The sequence below is a fragment of the Pongo abelii genome, chromosome 20 (genome assembly GCF_028885655.2).
Source record: "Pongo abelii isolate AG06213 chromosome 20, NHGRI_mPonAbe1-v2.0_pri, whole genome shotgun sequence".
NCBI lineage: Eukaryota > Metazoa > Chordata > Mammalia > Primates > Hominidae > Pongo > Pongo abelii.
The window spans coordinates 14748541-14772427 of record NC_072005.2 but is presented as its reverse complement, the minus strand read 5'-3'; the positions used below and the strand labels follow the sequence as shown (position 1 = coordinate 14772427).

Below are 23887 nucleotides of genomic sequence, written 5' to 3'. Positions count from 1 at the left end.
AGCCCAGTAGTTTGAGGCTGCAGTGAGCTGTGACCACACCACTGCACTCCAGCCTGAGTGACAGTTAGACCCTGTCTCAAAAAAAAAAAAAAAAAAAAGTGTATTGTTCGACCAACATCTCCCCAACCCAAGCTACTGGCATTTAGTTGATAGAGTCCAGGGATGCTGTTAAACAGTCTTCAGTGCATAGGGCTGTTCCTACAGCAAAGAATTATCTGGCCAATAAGGTCACAGTTGAGAAACCCTGACTGTAGGATGCAATGAATCTCTCAGTTTCTCTTCAAAGTTTCAGTCTGTTAACTTCCTTGTCTCTATGCCTCCCTGCCCCAAGTTACTGTAAACAGCCTTCCCGTCAGCGCTAATCAATAACTCACATCTGTTCCATCGGTCACACATTCTGCACCCATTCCACCCCTCAAAACCACACACATACCCTTCAAAACTGCACGTCCCACCATTGTAACTCACGTCCCCTTCCCCCTTCCTTATTTGGCAGAAATATTCGCAAGTAGCCAATCGGGTCAGCTTACATTGTGCAGTCTGACCCCAGCCCATGGGGGAAGGACATGGAGGCAGGGATTGCGTTAAGGATATAAAACCCCCCTGGCCTCCTTCGTTCTCTGTGCTCTTGGATCTTGATTGACATGAGTGGCATCCTTCTGCAGAAGTAAATTGCCTTGCTGAGAGAACTTTTGCCTCAGTGCTGGTTTCACTTTGTGGCACCCAGCATTTATTCCTAGAACATTTTTATATTCAACATGACCTAAGGTGTAAAGGGATTCACATGAAAGTTTTTGTCATTTTCTTCATCCTTTCCATTGTCATCATAGGTCACTCATTCCCAGGTCTAGAGAAAGTTGGATGCAGCAACTGTTGTTTGAGATGAGTGGCTTCACCTGCTCATCTTTCTATTGAATACATTTATAAGTGATGTTCTTCAAGAAATTCTTCAAAGCTAAACATAAGACAAAGTTTTTACATATCCTAGCAAGATAACATGACCATTTAAAAACTGATATGAAGCTACAGAAGAGACCTCAGGGATGAGAGGATTAGACCACCCCCACAACTTCAGCCAGACCTCAGAGAAACAGACTGTCATTACACCCTAGTATAAGAAGAGACACTAAGCAGTGAGGTTTCTGTCTTCAGCCTGTAGATAGCAAAAATATTCAAAGAATTATCTCATGCCTTTACCAAGTCTCAGCTCAAATTTTGCAGCTTGACTATTCTGAAAATATATATATATTTTTTTGAGATGGAGTCTCGCTCTGTCACCCAGGCTGGAGTGCAGTTGCACAATCTCAGCTCACTGCAAGCTCCGCCTCCAGGGTTCACACCATTCTCCTGCCTTAGCCTCCCGAGTAGTTGGGACTACAGGCGCCCGCCACCACGCCCGGCCAATTTTTAGTAGAGATGGGGTTTCACCATGTTAGCCAGGATGGTCTCAATCTCCTGACCTTGTGATCCACCCGTCTCAGCCTCCCAAAGTGCTGGGATTACAGGCGTGAGCCACCGCGCCTGGCCAAAAATATTTTTAAATACTGGAAATTTTTATAAACTCTGAATTCCAAGGTAAAATAGCTCAGTTTACTTTATAAATGTGTGCCTGCATGCATGTATACATAAGCCATTGATTTTCCACCATTGGGGGGAAGAGGGTATAGGGTGAGACTTAACATTAAATGGGATTAAAGGAAATGATTAAGATACTGGGACTCTTAAGTTTGTAAATCACTGCCTCAGATATTTGGTTATATTTAACTAATAGGTACATGATACAGTTTGGATGTTTGTCCCCTCCAAATCTCACAGTGAAATGTAATCCCCAGTGCTGGAGGTGGGGCCTGGTGAGAGGTGTTGGATCATGGGGGCAAATCATTCATGAATGGTTTAGTAATCCCTTTGGTGTAAGTCAGTTCTTGCTCTGGTAGTTCACACCAGCTCACGTTGTTTAAAAGAGTATGGAACCTCTCCACTCTCTCTCTTGCTCCTGGTCTCACTATGTGACATGCCTGCTCCCGCTTTGCCTTCTGCCATGATTGCAAGCTTCCCGAGGCCCTCACCAGAAGCCAAGCAGATGTTGGTGCCATGTTTGTGCAGCCTGCAAAACAGTGAGCCAATTAAACCTCTTTTCTTGGGCCAGGCATGGTGGCTCATGCCTGTAATGCCAGCACTTTGGGAGGCCAAGGCAAGAGGATCACGAGGTCAGGAGATTGAGACCATCCTGGCTAGCATGGTGAAACCCTGTCTCTACTAAAAATACAAAAAATTAGCCAGGCATTGTGGCAGGTGCCTGTAGTCCCAGCTGCTCAGGAGGCTGAGGCAAGAGAATGGTGTGAACCCAGGAGGCGGAGCTTGCAGTGAGCCGAGATTGCACCACTGCACTCCAGCCTGGGCAACAGAGTGAGACTCCGTCTCAAAAAAAAAAAAAAAAAAAAAAAACTCTTTTCTTTATAAATTACCCAGCCTCAGGTATTCCTTTATAGCAATGCAAGAACAGCCTAATACAGAAAATTTCTGAAAATGTGAAAGCAGCTTTGGAACTGTGTAACGGGCAGAAGTTGGAAGAGTTTGGAGGGCTCAGAAGGAGGAAGGAATATGAGAGAAAGTTTGGAACTTCTTGGGACTGGTTAAAGTGTTGTGACCAAAATACTGATAGAGATATGGACAGTGAAGGTCAAGCTGAGGAGGTCTCAGATGAGGAACTTATTGGGAACTGGAGCAAAGGTCAGCCTTGTTATTCCCTGGCAAAGAAACTGGCAGCATTATGTCTATGTCCTAAGGCTTTCTGGAAGTTTGAACTTAATAGTAATGACTTAGAGAGTGTCTGATGGGAGAAATTTCTAAGCAGCAAAGTGTTCAAGGAGAGGCATGGCTGCTTCTAACAGCTTACAGTCAGATGTGGGAGCAAAGGAATTAAAATTGAACATTATATTTAAAAAGGGAAGCAGAGCAAAAAAACTTGGAAAATTCTCAACCTGGCCATGTGGTAAAGAAGGAAAGAGCATTTTCAGGGGAAGAATTTAAAAGGGCTGCAGAACAACCACTTGCTAAAGAGACTAACATGACTAAAAGGGAGCCAAGTGCTAAGATCCAAGACAAAAGGAAAAAAGGCTTTGAAAGCATTTCAGAGATCTTCCAGGCCACCTCTCCCATCACAAACCCAGAAGCCTAGGAGAAAAGAATGACTTAGGGGGCCAGTTCCAGGACCCCGCTGCCCTGTGCAGCCTTTGGACACTGTTCTCCATGTTCCAGCCACTCAAGTCTCTAGCCTTGGCTCAAAGGGGCCCAGGTATAGCTTGGGTTGCAGCTCTGCAGGTTGCAAGCTATAAGCTTTGGTGGTTCCAGGTAGTATTAAGCCTGCAGATGCTCAGATTGCAAGCATGAAGGAGGCTTAGTGGCTTCCACCTAGATTTCAAAGGATGTATGGAAAAGCCAGGGTGCCCAGGAAGAAGACTGGCATTGGGGCATAGCTCCCACAGAGGAACTCTATTAGGATTGGATTCCCCCCATCCCTACAAGAATCCCTACCAGGGCACTGCCTAGTGGAGCTGGAGGGCCACCTCCCTCCAGACCCCAGAATGGTAGATTCACTGGCAGCTTGTGCCCTCTGCCTGAAAAACCTGCAGGCACTCAACTCCAACCCATAAGAGCAGCCATGGGGGTTGCACCCTGCAAAGCCACAGGGCTGGAGCTGCCCAAGGCCTTGAGATCCCATATCTTGCACTAGTGTGTCTTGGACGCAGGACATGGAGTCAAAGGAGATTTTGGAGCTTTAAGATTTAATGACTGCTCTTCTGGGTTTACAACTTGCATGAGGCCTCTTGCCTTTTTCTTTTGGCCTATGTCTCCCTTTTGAAATGAGAATGTTTAACCAGTGCCCATACCACCATTTTCTCTTGGAAGTAAATAACATGTCTTTGATTTCACAGGCTCATGGGGAAGGAATTCATCTTCAGATGAGACTTTTGATTTGGGACTTGGGACTTTTGATTGAGTTGATGGTGGAACAACTTATGACTTTGGGGAGGTACTTAGAAGGGATGATTGTATTTTGCAATTTGAGAAGGTATTGAGATTTAAGGGGCAGGGGCAGAATAATATAGTTTAGATGTTTGTCTCCTCCAAATCTCTTGTTGAAATGTAATCCCCAATATTGGAGACGGGGACTGGTGGACGGTATTTGGATCATGGGGGCAAATCCCTCATGAATGGCTTAGCATCATCCCCTTGGTGTTGTCAGTTCTCACTCTAGTAGTTCATGTGAGATCTGGTTGTTTAAAAGAGCATGCAATCTCCCCTGCCTGCTCGCTCCCATTCTCATCATGCGATGTGCCTGCTCCTGCTTCACTTTCTGCCATGATTGGGAGCTTCCTGAGGCCCTCGCCAGAAGCTGAGCAGAGGCTGGTGCCGTGCTTGTACAGCCTGCAGAACCGTGAGCCCGTTAAACCTCTTTTCTTTATAAATTACCCAGTCTCAGGTATTCCTTTTTAGTAATGCAAAAACAGACTAACACAGTACATCTCTCCCTAAAAGTGCTTGGTATTTGCCTACATTTATGAAGAACATAGCATTAAATACAGCACCAAATAGGTGCTCAATATTTTCATGGAAAGAATTAATGCACATGTGTAAGAATCAAGCAGCACAGTCACCTAATGAGGAACAGCCAACTTTTTAAACAAACTTTTTCTTTTTGAGACAAAGTTTCACTCTTGTTGCCCAGGCTGGAGGGCAATGGCATGATCTCGGCTCACTGCAACCTCTGCCTCCTGGGTTCAAGCAATTCTCCTACCTCAGCCTCCAGAGTAGCTGGGATTATAGGCTCCCACCACCACACCCAACTAATTTTTGTATTTGTAGTAGAGATGGGGCTTCACCATGTTGGCCAGGCTGGTCTCGAACCCCTGACCTCAGGTGATCCACCCACCTCGGCCTCCCAAAGTGCTGGGATTACAGGTATGAGCCACTGCGCCCGGCTTAAACAAACTTTTTAATGGAGAAAATATCATCCAATAAATCAACCAAGTGTGACCCATCCTTGTGTGAGCCATCCTAGAACATCACCCACTGTGGACCAGGTTGCCAGTGTTATAAACATGTGCTCCCCAAGTCAATCAATAAGAGAAGTTATCTGGGGAAGAGCAATGTATGATCTTACTGTGCTAGGTTTGAAGGCATCAGGCACAGCCCTTCTAGAGAGTGTGTATTTCTCAGACCTAGCTCTTCTCATTCTGATCTTTTTGAACCATTTCTTGTTTTGTCCCCAGACCTGCTAGAGGCACTGCATCTTCTGGGTCAGCTCATTAAGAGAGGCAAGGACAAGAAGAGTCTTGAGTGGGACCTAGACAGTGGCACCTGTTGACTGAAAAGGCAGTACACCAGAAGATGAAGACACCCTGCAGGGTGTTGATGATGGTGAAGAGATAGGCAACAGCATAGCAACTGGGCCCATCTGCAGAATGCCCAAACACCAGGTGCAGCCCAAGATGAACAGCTGATCTGTCACCTTGAATGTCAGCATCCTGGATTGGATGAGAAAAGAGGCCCATAATACACCCATAATAACAAAGTCTATTTCATCTCCATCCCATGGATATCTCTGCCCTCTCCTGTTGGTGATTTCTCAGACTGAGTTTTGATCAACCTAGATCTTTACTGTTGATAATTCCCCACAAAAGAAATGCCATTTGGATCCAGGAAAGCATTTTAACTTGGACCAGGGAGAGTAGTGACACTTCATAATATGGGTTTCAAAAGAAGTGTGATGATCAACACAAAAAAAATCAGTTGCATTTCTATTCACTAACAATGAACAACCCAAAAAGGAAATTGAGAAAACAAATCCATTTACAATAGCATCAAAAACAATAAAATACTTTGGAATTAACTTAACCAACGAGATGAAGAACCTGTACACTGAAAGCTAAAAAGCATTGCTGAAAGAATTTAAAAGAGACACAAATAGACATACTATGTTCATGGGCTGAATGACTTAATATTTTTGCAGAAACAGAAAAACATCCATCCTAAAACTCATATGAAATCTCAAGAATACCAAACCAAGAAGTCAAAACCATCTTGAAAAAAAACAGAGTTGGACATCTCACACCACACTTATTTCAAAATTTATTGTAAAACTACAGTAATCAACACAATACAGTAATGGCATAAAGATAAGACATATAGACCAATGGAATCGAGTAGGAAGCCCAGAAATAAAACTTCATATATATAGTCAAATGAATTTTGACAAGGGCGCCAAGACCATTCAATGGGGAAAGGACAGTCTTCAACAAATGGTGATGGGAAAACTGGACATGCACATGCAAAAGAATGAAGTTGGACTCTTTTCTTACACCATATAAAAAAATTAACTCATCTGGGCATGGTGGCTCACACCTGTAATCCCAGCACTTTGGGAGGCTGAGGCAGGCAGATCACAAGGTCAGGAGATCAAGACCATCCTGGCTAACATGGTGAAACCCCATCTCTACTAAAAATACAAAAAATTAGCCAGGCATGGTGGCACGCGCCTATAGTCCCAGCTACTCAGGAGGCTGAGGCAGGAGAATCACTTGAACCAGGGAGGCGGAGGTTGCGGTAAGCCAAGATTGTGCCATTGCACTCCAGCCTGAGCAACACAGGAAGACTCCGTCTCAAAAAAGCAAAAACAAACAAAGAAACAAACAAAAATTAACTCATAATACATCAAAGACCTAAATGCAACAGCTGAAACAATAAGACTCTTAGAAGAAAACATGGGGGTAAGCCTCACGACATTAGATTTGCAATGATTTTTTGGATATGACATCCAAAGAAAACAAAAAATATCTATAAGTTGGACTACATCAGGATACAATTAATAAAGTAAAAAGGTAACCCCTAGAATGGGAGAAAATATTTGCAAATCATATATCTGATAAGGGGTTAATATTCAGAATATATAAAGAACTTCTACAACTCAACAACAACAAAAAAAAGAATTTAAAAATGGGCAAAGGACTTGGACATTTTTCCACAGATGATATACAAATGGTCACAACTAAGAAGGAAAAGCCCAATGTGTGTTCTTCTAGCCTCTGCTTCTGTCATGTTTGTCAATGTTCCATTGGCCAAAGAAAGTCACATGACCAAGCTCATCTTCAAAGTTTGGAGAAATAAACTCCACCTCTTGATAGGAGGAGCTGCAAAGTCACATGGAAAAGAGATATACATAGAGGAATAGAAGAAGTCATTGTGACAACCATCTACCACTGCATCATTACTTAACAAGAATATGCAAATTAAACCTAAGAAACTGCTGCATACCCACTAATGTAGCTCAAATTAATTTAAGTGACAGCACCACGTGTTGCCAAGGATGTGAAGCAATGAAACTTTCATTCATTAATGTACAAATTGAGGTATAAATGGTTTCAACCACATTGAAATACTGTCTGGAAAGATCTACTAAAGCTAAAGATAGGTCTCCGCCAAAATCCAGTAATTCCATTCCTACATTTATACTCAAGAGAAATGAATACCTATGTCCACAGTATGACTTAGCAAGAACATTCACAGCAGCTTTATTCATAACAATAAAACCTGCAGGATTATTCACAATAGCCAAGATATGGAATCAACCTAACTGTCCATCAGTGGATGAATGGATAAAGAAAATGTGGTATAGCTACACAATGGAATACTATTCGGCCTTAATGAGGAAGGAAATTCTGTCATTTGTGATAACACGGATGAACCTGGAGGACAGAACTCAAATGTTTGTAAGCAGAATAGAATTTTTAAATTGTGGTATATTCAGACTGTGGACTATTACATGGCAATTAAAAAGCATAAACTACTGATAATACAACATAGATAAATCTCAATGACACTATATTAAGTGAAGAAAACAGACACAAGAGGGCTGTTTATGGTTCCATTTACATGAATAGGAAAAACAAATCTATGGTGATAGAAGTCAGAATAGTGGTAACCTTTGAGGATGAGGTGGGGCCCAAGGGAAATTTCTGGGATGATAAAATATTTTGATGGGTCCCATGGTGGGTATAGACATATACAAAATTCACCAAGGTGTACTAAGATTTATTAACATTTATGTAAGTTATACCTAAGAGAACTTTAAAACCAAAAAAAAAAGAACAAGTAAAAATGGAGACTAGTCCCCTGGGTCTGCCACTGTAGAGAGAGTCAGGCCTGTCACATGCCACCCAGATGACTTTGATAGCCCACTTTAACTTGCTGGGCCTCAGCTTCCTCATCTGGGAATTGGGGATGATAACTTTGGGAATGAGTACATACCTCAAAGTGTCAGTGTGAGGACTAAATTAAAAGATGCAAAGCTTCAGGCAGTGGCTACTATTAATAGTAAACTCTAAATAAGTATTTACTATCATTATGATGAATGGTTGAATGTTCAGTAATAGGGAAAAGGATGATCACTTTATACGAATAAAAGTAACAATTTGTTGGAAATGCAAAAAATGTCAGTATCTAATTTCATTGCTTCAAAACATATATATGTATGTATATACATAAATTTAAAAACTGACAGAATGACAAAGATTTTTCAGCAATACATAATCATGGTGGGAGAGTTTAACATACCTCTCTCAATAAATGCTAGATCACAGATCAATATTTATTAATGTGTAGATGGTTTTTAAACACATATGCTTGATCTAGCAGACATTTGTAGAATACAATACATTGATTTCAACCATCCATTAAGCATTTATAAAAATTGACATATACTAAGTGCATCAGTTAGGAATTACATTCAGGTGAAATAAACCTCCCACCAAAAACAAAAACAAACAAACAAAAAATCTTGTACCAGTAAGAAGTGCATATTTTTTATGTATGGGACATCCAGAAATAAATAGTCGAGGGCTGCTGCAATCACATAAATATGCCAATTCTATTAAATATATCCTAAATATTTTTTAGATTACAGAAGCAAGATGGATATGACTTCTGGCCACACTCTTCTTAGCCTGTGGCTTTTACCCTTATGGTCACAGGAGGGCTCCTCCAGCTCTAGACATGTCTGATTGTCCAAAAGGCAAGAAGTAGAGAGATGTGGCTACATGAAACCATCCCTGAACACATCTTCCCCAGAGTCACATCCAGTGACTTCTCATATTCATACTAGCCAGGACCAGAGGAAATGGCCTGCCCTTGCTTGCAAGAAGGGCTGGGAGATGGAAGCTTTTTATTATTATTATTATTTTTGAGACAGAGTCTCACTCTGTTGCCCGGGCTGGAGTGCAGTGGCGCGATCTCGGCTCACTGCAACCTCCGCCTCCTGGGTTCAAACAATTCTCCTGCCTCAGCCTCCCAAGTAGCTGGGATTACAGGTGCATGCCACCAAACCTGGCTAATTTTTGCATTTTTAGTAGAGAGGGGGTTTCACCATGTTGGCCAGGCTGGTCTCGAACTCCTGACCTCAGGTGATCCCCCAGCCTCAGCCTCCCAAAGTGCTGGGCTTACAGGCATGAGCCACCGTGCCCAGTCGGGAGATGGAAGCTTTTTAATAGTGCACACTACCAATCTGAACAGAAAACCCAGGTTCTTTTCTAAGGAGAAAGGGGCAATTTTGGTTGGCAGCTAGAAGAATAAGCCACACCAGACCTAATAGCAAATTTCAGCAAATACCTAGGACTCAGTAACAAAGAGGCCACATACTCTTCTCACCGTGTAATTAAATTAGAAACCAACAACAAAAAGGCAACTAAGAAATAGCCATATAACATGCAAGAACCTTCCAGAAAGGTAGAAACATTCTATATCTGGAATGGAGTGTTGGTTACATGCATGTATGCATCTGTCAAACTCATCCAACTGTACACTTCAGATGTATGCATTTCACTAAAAGTCATTATACCTCTATGAAAATATATCCACGTATTAGTTTTGAAAAATCTAATTCCAAATAGATGGGTCAAAGAATAAATGATAATGGAGGTTAAGACAATACTTACAATTAAACCAAAATGAAAATACAATACATTGAAACAGGATGCAGCTAAAGGAGTATTATGAGGGAAAGTCATAGCCCCATGTGTTTATATTTTTACAAAATGGAAGTTAATTAGCAAGGGGCCCACAGTATGGATGAGACATGGATAAAGGCAGGCTGCCATTCCTAATGTTCTCTCTTCCCACGTGGGTTCTTTTGTGTACAGTGAGTGAGGAGCTGTGCCTGAAGGCTTTCTCACACTGATTACATTGATACGGTCTCCCTGCACTGTGTGTTCTCACATGTACAATAAGATGTGAAGACTGACCAAAGGCTCGCCCGCATTCCTGGCATGCATAGGGCTTCTTGCCACTGTGAGTCCTTGCATGTTTTCTGAGGGATGAGGGCTCACTGAAGGCTCGCCCACATTCCTGGCACACATAGGGCTTCTCTCCAGTGTGAGTTCGCATGTGACTCTTCAGGGTTGAAAGACGACTCAAGACCTGACCGCAAGTCCCACACTCATACAGTTTCTCCCCAGTGTGTATCCTCTTGTGCACATTCAGATGAGTGCTCGTCCGGAAGGGCTTGCCACACTGGTTGCATTCATATGGTTTCTCTCTGGTATGGGTTCGCAGATGTGTCTTCAGTGAAGAGTGTTCCCTGAAGGCTTTCCCACACTGGCTGCATTCAAAGGGCTTCTCTCCAGTGTGAGTTCTCACATGGCTCCTGAGGGATGATGGCTGATTGAAGGCTTTCCCACAATCTTTACACTCATAGGGCTTCTCTCCTGTGTGGTTTCTCTGGTGCAAAATCAGGTTAAAGTTCCTCGTGAAGGTTTTCCCACACTGACTACATTCAAATGGCTTCTCTCCAGTATGGGTTCTCATGTGTCGCCGGAGATTCGAGGAATACTTGAAGGCTTGCCCACATTCCTGACAGTCAAAGCACTTCTCTGCAGTATGAGTCTTCTCGTGCCTGATAAGGTCAGAGCTGTATCTGAAGGATTTTTCACATTTGTTACATGCGTAGGTTTTATCCCCACTACGGATTTTCTCGGGCACAATTAGGTGGGCACTCTGGAAGAAGGAATTTCTAATCTCTTGACATTCATAGGACGCCTCTCCAGCATGAATTCTCTGGTACTGGAAAAGTGGTTCAATGCTGTTAAAAGGTTTCTCAAGTTCATCATATTTATAGAGTTTTTCTCCAGGCTGAGGTTGCTCCTGTTGATGAAAGAAAATGTGAAGACCAAAGGCCTTATTAGATTCACAGATATTCTCCCCTATGTGAAATGAATGTAAGAAAAAGTTCTACATCTGATACTTTTACCATTTATGGAGTCCATACCATTTCTACCCAGAGTTCCCTCAAGTGGAATAGGGTGGATACTCTGTTGCAAAGAGCTATCTTTTCATTATTTTCATGGGTCTTCTTAGATGCAGAATTTTTCCAATTTGTGTAAGGCTAAATTAAGTCTTAAACACTTTGTATCTGTGTCGTACCTGTGAAAATGCTTACTTGTAAGAACATGATCTACGTTTAGTTTTCCACCAATTCATGACATTCACGGACTCTCTCCCAAGAAACTGCTTCCTTCTGGGTAAACACTTCTTGCCTCGAATCTCTCTTGGCTCTTGGGCTGCTTTTCTAACTTACAGTTAACCCCAGACTCAACCTATTACAGAGAACCACGAATAATCCCTGGTGAGCCTTACCCCTTTCACATCAAGGGACAGGATCTCTGTAAAAGTATCTTGGCTAGGAATTGCCTCTTGGGGTTGACATTGAGGTTCTGAAATGAATTAGGGAAGAAAAAGTTAAGCACACAGAGAAAGAAACTGTGGGATCAAGGTCACCTAAAAAGTAGGCAAGGCACATGAGGACTTTTTTTTCCAAATACTGATCCTAAGTACGGGAAGAAACTGCAATGAGAAGGAATGCATCTAAAAGTTAGGAAAATTTTAAGGTGTGTGGCTAGGTGAGAAGTTATGTAATCAGAGGAACATGGGAAGGAAATAGTAGGTCATTTACCAAAAAAGGATTCTATGAAGATTGTGACTAATGTTGAGGAAAAATATTAGCAAGAATATACAGTAGGGAGGAAATGGATAAAATATACACATGGAAATATTAAATATGAAGAGAAAGTATGACAGATCTTTCTAGGAGATTAATGTAAAGTTTCAGAGATGAAAAAGGAAAGGGAAAAAGGAAAGAAGGTGGCATTTAATAAGGGAGCTCAACCAAACAGGCTTCTCAGTCAAGGGTATGAATAGGTTGCCCTGATAGACAATTTCCAAACTGGACACTCCCCTTACTGACCAGAGCTGATGCTCACCTGATCCGCCTGGGCTCACCTGCACAGGTGTCTGAGAGGATGCCCCTGTCAGTGGTCCACTGCTCTCCTCTTTCTTCCAAATAAGACAACGCATTGGGTTTGCACAGTTGATCAGCTGCTCATGAGAAAAAAACATATGTTGTGGGAGGACTGTGCCATGCCCTGACACCAGGGCCAATATTCTCAAGTCTTTAGGGGCTCTAGAGATGGCAGTGGCAAAATGCATGTGCCTAAATTCTGATGGACACAGCCAAACTCTTTCACTGAGCAACTAAATACAAGTTCCCTCACTGGGTCCCAGAGGACACTGAGGCTCTCCGGTCTACAAAACCAAGGGCCTAGCTAAGGAATACATTTGAGAAGCCCAAAAGCTTTTAATCACAGAGAGACAGAGCAGTAAAAAGATCTTCATTCCACAGAAAGGCCAGTAGACTGGAAGCTCGTGAAGGTGGGAATTATCTGTTTTTTCACCTCTAAGTTTCCCAGACTTGCACAATTTCTGGAGCTTATGGTTGCTACATAAATGTGATGAAAAGACAAAGCCTTGGCCGGGCGCAGTGGCTCATGTCTGCAATCCCAGCACGTTGTGAGGCTGAGGCAGGTGGATCACTTGAGCCCAGAAGTTCAAGACCAGTCTGGGAAACATGGCAAAACTCCATCTCTACAAAAAAATACAAAAATTAGCCAGGTGTGATGACGCACCCTGTGGTCCCAGCTACTTGGGAGGCTGGGGTGGGAGGATCACCTGAGCCCAGGAAGCGGAGGTTGCAGTGAGCCAAAGGTTGCAGTGAGCCAAGGTCACGCCATCACACTCCAGCCTAGGCAACAGAGCAAGACTCTGTCTCAAAAAAAAAAAAAAAGGAAAGAAAAGACGAAGCCGCCTTACCCACAGAGGCCAGGTTCCTGTAGTTCTCCAGCATCACATCTCTATACAGGCTCCTCTGAGTAGAGTCCAGAAACACCCATTCTTCTGGGGTGAACACCACAGCCACATCTGCAAAGGTGACTGGTTCCTAAAACACACATCCATCCCGGCTCAGCCAGGGACCACCCTCACCAGTACGCCAGAGGATGCTGGAGGATGGCAGGCCTGGGGAAGGGAAACCCCAGGCAGAGGACTTTCAGACAGGGTTCTGAGATCCCCCAGAATCTGGCCCTTAGCTCAGGACTCTGAACTAGAACTCCTCTCTCTACTCTCCACTCCTTAAGTAAGAACAGCAAGAGGCGATAACTAATGTTGCAAGTCCTCGACCTCAGGACAGGACTTATCTATTGACAAGGAGCCAGGAAGCTCTTGCAGATTTGTCCCCCTTCTAGCTCCAGGGTCCAGCAGACCTGAGCATGGTACAGGCAAGAGGGAACTATCTGGAAAATGACTCAACTCTTTGTTCAGTGAGACCATGAAGACCACAAAATGAGGACGGCTGACATCCTTGCTTTGTTTTCCCTCCTGGTGTTCAGCAGCCTGGGGAGGGTCTGAATGAGGTGGTGGGATCATGGCCCACGCTCCCTTGCTGACACCCACTGCAAGAGGCCCAGTACCTGAAAGCATGAAGACCAACCCCATGAGATGATCCAGACAGGTCACAGGAAGAGGGCAAGTCCAGCCTTTGGGCACAGCAGTGTTCTTTTAGAACAAGAAGTTCTTACCTACCTGTGAACAGGCGGTTGGCAGCCCAGGAGCCATAGCTTCTTCCTCCACTTTGTCCTCCTGAAGCCAGGCAGGGTCTCGTGCAGGCACAGCTAGGGGAGAAGGGAAGAGGCATGAGGGTTGGTGCCTGGCCTACTGGGCACACTCACAGGCCCCAAGGCTGCTCACCCTGGCTGTGAGTGATCACGTGTACACACACACATGCACACACTCACAGGGACACACATGCAGACACATATCTGCAAGTTCTTGCACATGCATGCATGCAATCACATTCACACACGTACACACAGACATGCACACATATACACACAAACACATGCACCTGTTCATATATATAACATATACACACAGACCAGCACACAAAGAGACATATAGACATGCACACACACACACAGACACACACACACACACACACACACACACGCCTTCATTCCATATCCCAAGAGCCATAGACTCCATAATTCACCAGGAGACTCCAAAGCTCCTGCAGCCCCCACCACTGTCCCCTGACAGCTTTGGGACAGCTCTTCCTCCCCGGCTGCCTGGCCCCTTCCTCTGCCCCGCTACACTGCAGGGCTAGTGGTGCTCCAGGACTTACCACAAGTTTTCCAAGGCAGATAAACCACAACCAACCTGCAAGTCTGCCTTAAAAGGAAACTCCCTTCCCACCTGCTTTCAAATCAACACCACTCCTCGCTCTGCACCAGGCATCCTCCTTCTGGCCTATGACAGACAAGCAAGCAACTCCCAGATCATCCCTCATCCCCTGCATCCTCACCTCTCCCTCCCAATGGGACCTTTCCCCTCACTTTTTAAACCTGACCCACACCCAATCCCTGACCCCACATGTGTTTTCTGCAGCTGCCATAACAAAGTATCACAGACTGAGTGGCTTAAAACCACAGAAATGTATCCTCTCGCAGTTTTAGAGACCAGGAGTCCAAAATTAAGCTCAGCAGGGCCAGGCCTCCTCTGACGCTCTGAGAAGAGTCCTTCCTTGCCCCTCCCTGGCTTCTGGTGGCAGCCATCGACGCTTGAGGCTCCTTGGCTTGTGGATGCATCACTCCAATGTCTGCCTCCCCCGTTGCACGGTCCCCTCCCTGTGTGTCTGTCTTCACGTGGCATCTTCCTCGTCTCATAAGGACAGTCCTGTTGGATTGGGGCCCACCCTTGTGACCTCCTAACTTGGTTACAGCTGCAAAGACCCTATTTCCAATAAGGCCACATTTACAGGGTTAGGACTTCAGCAAGTCTTTCTGGAGGGGCACAATTCAAGCCATAACACCCCACTTTTCCCTTGGGCTACCTCTATCTCTTCATTCCCTATCGTGGGCTATCCACCCTCTGTGCCCACTTCCTCCCCTCCCTCTTGCTTCCCATCTCCACTGTTCCAAGGGCTGGCACCACCCTGGAATCACCAGTGACCTCCATCCATGCTGGGAAATCCCACTGATGTGTGCTCATCATCCAATCTCTCCTGGGTTTGTTGTTGTTGTTTTGAGCCAGAGTCTTGTTCTGTCACCCAGGCTGGAGTGCAGTGGCACAATCACAGCTCACTGCAGCCTCAAACTCCTGGGCCCAAGTGATCCTCCCACTTCAGCCTCCCAAGTAGCTGAGACTACATGTGTGCACCACCACACCCAGTTAATTTTTTTTTATTTTTTTAGAGATGGGGGTCTCACTATGCTGCCCAGGCTAGCCTTGAATTCCTAGCCTCAAGCGATCCTCCCACCTCAGCCCCCTGAGTAGCCAGGATTACAGCTGTAAGCCACTGTACCTAGCCAAGCCCTCCTTCTTGTAGCCCACCCAGCCTGTGATCGGTGATCACAACCCCAGCCTCCTCTTTTTCCTATAAGAGCTTCTTCTCCAATATGTTGCTGGCGTCCACAGGTTGCAGGTCCTCCTCTTCATGTCTCCCTCAATTCTCTCTGCCTTGGTGTGCAACCTCACCCATTCTCTGGGTGTCAATTCCCCAATCTTCATGATGAAGCCCAAATCTCCAGGTTGACTCTCACATCTGAACACCAGACCATGTACCCAACCATTGGCTCAAATCTTTCTGCCCATCTAAGGGAACAGGAATAGAAGGTACCCAAAATGAGGTCCAGAGGTCAGAGCTTCCAACCATGGAGAATTTGTTCCAGGCCTGGAAACCGCATAGCATTTGCCCTGATGGGTTTTAAACTTGCTCAGGACCCATGACCCCTTTTTCTCCTTTTGAAATGGGAATGTCTATCCTTTGCTTGCCCCATCACTGTATTTTGGAAGCAGATCACTTGCTTTCTGATTTCTCACAGGTTCGCAGATGAAGAGGAATTTTGCCCCACAATGGACCACACTCTGAGTCTCTCTCATACCTGCTGTAGATGACTGACATGATGAGTTGTGGGATTCTCATCAGATGAGATGAGGCTTTGAGTTGATGGTGCTTAGATGAGATTTTGCACTTAGAGTTGACGCTGGAATGGATTAAAACTTTGAGGATGTCAGGATCACGTGAGTGTATTCTGCATGTGGGAAGGACATGAATTTGGGGGAACTAGAGAACAGACTGCTATGGTTTGAACTGTGAACCCCCCAAAAAAGAGAAGTCTTAACCCCCAGTACTTCAAAATGTGACCTTATTTGGAAATAGGATTGTTGCAGATGTAATGAGTTTAGACGACACGAGAATAGGGTAGGCCCTTAATCCAATACGATGGTTCTCCTAACAGAAGAGACAGAGACAGATACACAGAAGGGAGACAGACATGAGGCAACACAGGCAGTGACGGGAGGGCTGCATCCACAAGCCAAAGAGTACCAAGGGCTGCAGGCCACTGTTAGAAGGCAGGTGGCAGGATCCTCCCCTCAAGCCATCAGAGGGAGCACGGCCCTGTCGACACCTTAATTTCGGACTTTTGGTATCCTAAATTGTGAAAGAGAAATCTCTGTTGTAAAAAAAACTAGGCCAGGCACAGTGGCTCACACCTGTAACCCCAGCACTTTGGGAGGCAGAGGCCAGCGTTATCACTTGAGGTCAGGAGTTTGAGACCAGCCTGGCCAACATGGCGAAACCCCGTCTCTACTAAAAATACAAAAATTAGCTGGGCGTGGTGGCACACATCTGTAGTCCCAGCCACTCGGGAGGCTGAGGCACAAGAATCACTTGAACCCAGGAGGCAGAGTTTGCAGTGAACCGAGATTGCACCACTGCACTCCAGCCTAGAGCTGGACTCCAGCTGGACTCCAGCTCCAACGGAGCAAGACTATGTCTTAAAAAAAAAAAAAAAAAACACTCATCACCGTCCTCCCAAAGCCTGCTCTCCCTAACCATGTTCTCGATCTCGGGAAGTGCCGTCTCTGTCTTTGATCAGAAATCTCACCCCTCTCTGACACTCTACAGATCCCAGCAACTAATCAGAATAAATAGTGATGACGTCTCTACATGGCAGTACTCACCCTCAAGCCCCTCTCCCACCCATCCCCGCTACAGCCAACACCTACATCGAGCCTTTTCTTTTTGGATCCACTGAAATGTCGCCCTCAGAGTCCCCATCCTGAGGTCTCCTCCCCTGTAGAAAGAGCCCCTTCTCTCCTTTTCTCTGATAGGACCCTTTCCCTTTCTTCGCAGCCCTTACCCATCTGTAACCAGCTATGTATTGCTGCCACGAGTGTTTCTTTTCTGTCATCCTCACTGGATTGGAAGCTTTGTAAGAATAAGCCTGGGTGCCTTTTACCACCTTGTCCCCGATACCTTACTTGGCACAAAAATGCTCCATGTCATTGGTAAATGAATACATGAACCACCAAATTAACTCAACCTCCTCAATATAAAGGTTTTATATGCATTATTACTATAATTTTTTGAGACAGGGTCTCGCTCTCTCACCCAGAGTGGGCTAGCTCACTGCAGCCTTGAATTCCTGGGCTCAAGTGATTCTCCCTCCTCAGCCTCCTGAGTAGTGAGACCACAGGTGCACACAACCATGCCTGGCTAATTTTCTTATTTTGTAGTGATGGGGTCTCACTATGTTGCCTAGGCTAGTCTCCAACTCCTGGCCTCAAGAAGTCCTCCCACCTCAGCCTCCCAAAGTGCTGGGATTACAGGCATGTGCCACCGCACCCGGCCTCTATGTGTTTTAAATCATTCCTCACTTCCCTACTGTGCAGAAAGGAGTTAACCCAGCAGGCCTGGATGGGCTCCTTAGTGAGATGTGTTTGCAAGGCTGGCCCTTGGGTGGAGTCTGAGAACTTGGATTTCAGGAAGGTTTCCGAGCCCCTAACTGAAAAGAGAAACTCGCTCCACTTAAACTGCTTGTACAAACAATGCGGTTTATGTTGAACACCTGCTTTCCTTCTGAAAGTCTGGAATTTAGGGACTGTTTGTTTCCTCCAAAACTCACACCGAAATGTAAATCCCCAGTGTCAGAGGTGGGACTTGGGGGCAGATCCCTCAAGAATTGATTAATGCTCTCCCTCAAAGAGAATGAGTACTCTTCTATTACTTTCCAAGGAAGCTGGTTGTTAAAAAGAGCCTGCCACCTTTCCCCCTTCCCTTCCCTTCCCTCCCCCACCGCCCCGGCTCCTGCTTCCTCCCTCACCATGTGATCTCCGCACACTGGCTTCCCTTCCCCTTCTGACATAAGTGGAAGCAGCCTGAGGCCCTCGCCAGGAGCAGATGTTGGTGCCGTGCTTCTTGTACAGCCCACAGAACCATGAGTCAGATACACTTCTTTTATTTACTTTTATTTCTTTTGTTATTTTTTAAGAAGGAAATCTCACTCTGTCACCCAGGCTGGAGTGCAGTGGCGTGATCTTGGCTCACTGCAACCTCCACCTCCTGGGTTCAAGCAATTCTCCTGCCTCAACCTCCCAAGTAGCTGGGATTACAGACATGCACCACCATGCTCCGCTAATTTTTACATTTTTAGTACAGACAGGGTTTCGCCATGTTGGCCAGGCTAGTCTCGAACTCCTGGCCTCAAGTGATCTACCCACCTTGGCCTCCCAAAGTGCTGGGATTACAGGCATAAGCCACCACACCTGGCACCCCCTTTGCTGATTCTGCTTCATATCTACTTGTGGTAATAAATCACAGCCATGAGTACGACATCTCCTGTGAGTCCTCCTAATGGATCATCAAGCCTGGGGTGGTCTTGGGGGAACCCAGCACACCTCCTCCACACTCAACCCCAAGTCTAGACCAGCACCATTCTATTCCTAATGGCCTCCACCTACCACTGCTTTCCTCCCTGAGCCCACACTCCTCACAGGTGCTGGGAGATGGGGTTCTGTTAAAACCACAGGTGCATTGCACCACTCACCTAAACACGTCACTGGCTCCCAGTGGGCTTAGAACATGGGCCAAGGTTCTTTTCCTGCACTTCCAAGCCCTGAACAATCTGGAACCTGCTTCTTCTTCAGTCAGCTCACACCACTCTCTCTCCACTTCTCCCTGCTCCCTTCACACCATCTTCCATGGGCCCTGGATGCAACCGGTTCTCTGCTCCATGGGGAATTTTATCAATGTTGTTCCTAAGCCTGTACCCTCTCTCTGAACCTCCTAACAGCCCAACAGCTGACCAAGCTAAATGTTATAGTATTTATCATGGTCTAGGTCAGGGTTTGACCCCCAGGGGACATTTGGCAACGTCTGGTGTTGAGCTGTTGAGCTGTCATTCCAAAATACCATGCACTAGGTGACTTAACAGAAATTTGCTGCTAACAGTTCTGGATGCTGGAAGTTTGAGATCAGTATGCCAGCATGGTTGATTCCTGGTGAGGGCTCCCTTCCTGGCTTGCAGATGGCTGCCTTCTGGCTGTGTCCTCACATGGGCGAGAGAGCACTCTGGTGTCTCTTCCTCTTCTTGTAAGGGCATGAGTTCTGTTGGTTCAGCACTTCACCCTTATGACCTTATTTAACCTTTATCACCTCCTTAGAGGTCCCATCTCCAAAGGCACCTTTGGGGGAGACATTAGGGCTTCAACATGAACTTGGAGAAGGGGAGCACAATTCAGTCTGTAGCATCTAGAGACATTTTAGCTTTTCATGACTAGGGGGTATGTGGCTGTTATGAGCTGAATTGTATTACCCCAAAAATTTATATCCTGAAGTCTTAACCCCTGGTATCTTATCTCACCCCTGGTAACTATATTTGAACATAGAGTCTTTAGAGGTAATTAAATTAAAATGATGTCAGTAGGGCGGGCCCTAGCCCAATATGACTGGTGTACTTACAAGATATATTAGTCTGCTTTGCACTGCTATAAAGAACTACCTGAGACTGGGGAATTTATAAAGAAAAGAGGTTTAATTGGCTCCTAGTTCCACAGGTTGTACAGGACGCATGGCTGCGGAGGACTCAGGAAACTTACAATCATGGCGGAAGGCAAAGGGAAAGCAGGCACGTGCTACGTGGCTGGAGCAGGAGGAAGAGAGTGAACGGGGAGGTGCTACACACTTTTAAACAACCAGATCTCGCGAGAACTCACTCACTATCAAGAGAACAGCAAGGGGGAAGTCCACCCCCATGATCCAGTCACCTCCCACCAAGCCCTTCCTCCAACACTGGAGATTACAATTTGACATGAGATTTAGGCAGGGACAGAAATCCAAACCCTATCACAAGAAGATGACATTTGGACACAGGCATGTACAGAGGGAAGATGATGTGAAGATACAGAGAGAAGATAGCCAGCTACACACCAAGGAGAGGCTTCAAAAGGAACCAACCTGCCAACACCTTGATCTCAAGCTTCTGGCCTCCAGAACGGTGAGACAATATATTTTTGCTGTTTAATCCACTCAGCTGGTGGAACTTTGATACGGCAGCCCTGGTAAACTCATAGAGGAAAAGTGCTCGTAGCATCTAGTGAGTTGAGGCAGGGATGCTGCTCAACATCCTACAATGCACAGGACGGCCCACAGCTGAGAGTGAACAGGCCCCATTATCAGCAGTGCTGTAGTTGAGAAACCCTGGCCTAAGCTTAAATATCCATCCTTTCCCAGAACTCTCCCTGTCCCCTGAGATGAAGTCCTCGTATAACACGCTTCCACTGGACTCTGTTATTCATTTCAAACTCTGACCACCCAGCTGACTGTGAGCTCCACGAAGCAGGGGTCAGTGTTTTCTTTGTGACTGTTTCCTGGTCCCCATCTCAGCACCGGATGACAATGGTGGTGTTACCCTCTTCAAGAAGTAACAAAATAGGTGAGGCACGGTGGCTCACACCTGTGGTCCCAGCACTTTGGGAGGCCAAGGTGGGCGGATCACCTGAAGTCAAGAGTTCGAGACCAGCCTGGCCAACATGGTGAAACCCTGGCTTTACTAAAAATACAAAAATTAGCCGGGCATGGTAGCGCACCCCTGTGATCCCAGCTACTCGAGAGGCTGAGGCAGGAAAATTGCTTGAACCCGGGAGGCGGAGGTTGCAGTGAGCCAAGATCATGCTACTGCACTCCAGCCCGGGTGACAGAGCGAGATGCTGTCTCAATTTAAAAAAAAAAAAAAAAAAAAAAAAAGAAGTAACAAAATAGAGCCTGGCCCAGAAGGCTTACCAAAAATATACTGAAGAGCAACACACGACCTAGATCTAAGAATTGTTCCCTGTCAAGAAGAAAACAGAGATTCCAGACACAAGAGTGGATGGCACTTTTAAGAAACAAGGTTTATTATTCTTACTAGAAGGCCAACTGGAAGAAAACAAACACCTTACTGTTAAAGCTAAAATGTCATTTGTCTTCTAGAATTAATTTCTTCCCCACTTCTCAGGAGAAGTGGCTTTGAACCTCTTTTTTTAGAGACAGGGACTCATTCTGTCATCCAGGCTGCAAAGTGCAATAAAGCAACTGTAGTTCACATCAGCCCTGACCTCCTGGGCTCAAGTGATCCTCCTGCCTCAGCCTCTCAACTAGCTGGGACCTGAGAGGCACCACCCACGGCTAATTTTTTTTTTTTTTTTTTTTTTTAGAAATAAGGGTCTCACCTGATGTTACCCAAGCTGGTCTCGAACTCCTGGCCTCAAGCAATCCTCCTGCCTAGGCCTTGCAAAGCACTGGGATTAAAGGCATGAGCCACTGCAACCGGCCTGAACCTCATTTATAAAAACACAGTTAAAACACAGGCCATTTCTAGTAAATTCAATCATAATTTTCAAAATCGACATTATCGTGTAGTCAAGAATTTCATGTTGCCCAAAGAGAGGTCTGGCCTTTGCTGTGGTTGAGTGAGCCCTCTCTTTCTTAAAGATCTGTCACTGGAAGTGTCCTCCCCCTTAAACACACAAATAATGAGAGAGGCCTTCTGTATCCTCTTTATGGTGTCACAGCACTGCTTGCAGTCAGAGGAAATGCAGGCAGGATAGGATACAAGTTCCTGGACAGAACACAAGGACAGCAGGGTCCTCTGCCCACGTGTTCCATGCAGCACTCACTCACCAGAATCCCTGGCCACCCATGGGTTGCAGTGGCTCAGTGTAGGCACTGGTATGACCACCCTCTGAATCTGCACAGCAGCCTTCAGTCCCTGGACAGAGTGACAGGGGTCACAGATTAGAGTCAAGAAGCTGAGGGGGTCCACTCACACCTGCTCACCCCAAATGAATGTGCATGTTTAATCCTGCTTTGGGGAACATATTAATAAAAGAAGAGATAGACCCATTTACCTTGTCAGGATTTACCCAATCCTTAAATACAAAGCTAATAATCACTGTGATCCAAAATGGCCTGGAGAGAGGGCGCCCAGGCAGGGGCTGGGGAAGGTGGCACCCTCCAAGGAGGCTCCAGAAGTCAGGGAAAAGCTGGGAAAAAAGTGGGGAGTGGATGGCCAGGAGGTTGACGGATAGAGGGAAGATGGTGTTTGGAGGTGGAGCCGCGTGAATGAGGAGCAGGCAGTCAGTGAGTTTTTCTGGGAGGAAGACCTCTCCTTGGAGTAGGATGTGATCTCTTCTCTGCTGGCAGCTGCTCGCTCAGGAAACATGTCTGACCTGACTCACACTTCTAAGGGATCCCTCTGGCCTCCGTGTCCAGGGTGGAGCCCAGGTGCCTGTCAGGAGCAGAACTGGAGTCCAGGAGAACTAACGGTGGCTCTGGGCAGGGTGGCAGCAGCAGGGACAGGAGGGGCAGCTGGAGGTGGGTTGCATTTTGGAGATAACGCTAGCAGGACTTGGGGGTGGATGGGAGGTTGGGGGGTACATGCAGCAGGTCCGTCAGGAGAGGGAACAGGGCAGGGACAAGTGGGAGGAGGCCTTTTCTCCTCATGCAGGGCTCAGGACGTGCCTTACAGCAGCAGTCACCAACCTTTTTGGCACCAGGGACCAGTTTCATGGAAGACAATTTTTCCACAAACCAGGGTGGGGGTATGGTTTTGGCATGAAACTGTTCCACCTCAATTATCAGGCATTAGTTAGATTCTCATAAGGAGCCTGCAGCCTAGATCCCTCGCATGTGCAGTTCACAATAGGATCAGCTGCTGCTGCTGATCCGACAGGAGGCAGAGCTCAGGCATGGATGCTCGCCCGCCGCTCACCTCCTGCTTTGCAGCCTGGTTCCTAACAAGCTAGGGGCTAGTACTGGTCCACGGCCTGGGGGTTAGGGACCCTTGCCTTACGGCATCTCTCTCCCATTCTCTCTCTGCCTTGGTAAGGACATGCAGGGCCCTGAGCCAAGAGGTCCTCACTTCCCTGAGCCTGGACGCTCCCTTGCCCAGCGCTTAGGTCATAGGACCTGCCAGTTCCTGTCAGTTTCAAGGTTGTGGAAGCGGTGGGGCTGGGGTGGAAGGACAGGAAGAAAAAAGGCTGGACCAGGAAAGGCAGGGCCCACGGTCCAACAACCAGACCCTCCCCCAGGACCCGCCCTGGAGCCCACCATCACCCTGGGGACAAGTATATTCAACACAGAAACAGACTCCACCACCCCAAGCCCACAGCCTGGGCCTCCTACAGG

At 46.1% G+C, this 23887-nt stretch overlaps 1 protein-coding gene across 8 annotated transcripts in view; it reads right to left on the bottom strand.

Annotated features, from left to right (window-relative positions):
• Positions 1-8626: 8626 nt before the first annotated feature.
• Positions 8627-23887, bottom strand: part of ZNF333 (zinc finger protein 333) — a 30416-nt gene continuing 15155 nt past the window's right edge. For 5 of the 8 annotated variants that reach the window (XM_054538326.2, XM_024236261.3, XM_024236259.3 and 2 more), the window contains 6 exons: positions 22382-22469; positions 13963-14051; positions 13195-13321; positions 12328-12423; positions 11686-11762; positions 8627-11193 (listed from right to left, as the gene is read on the bottom strand). In XM_054538326.2, the coding sequence (XP_054394301.2) occupies positions 10096-11193; positions 11686-11762; positions 12328-12423; positions 13195-13321; positions 13963-14051; positions 22382-22469 (1575 nt within the window). In that variant the 3' untranslated portion in view covers positions 8627-10095. 8 annotated transcript variants of the gene reach the window in all.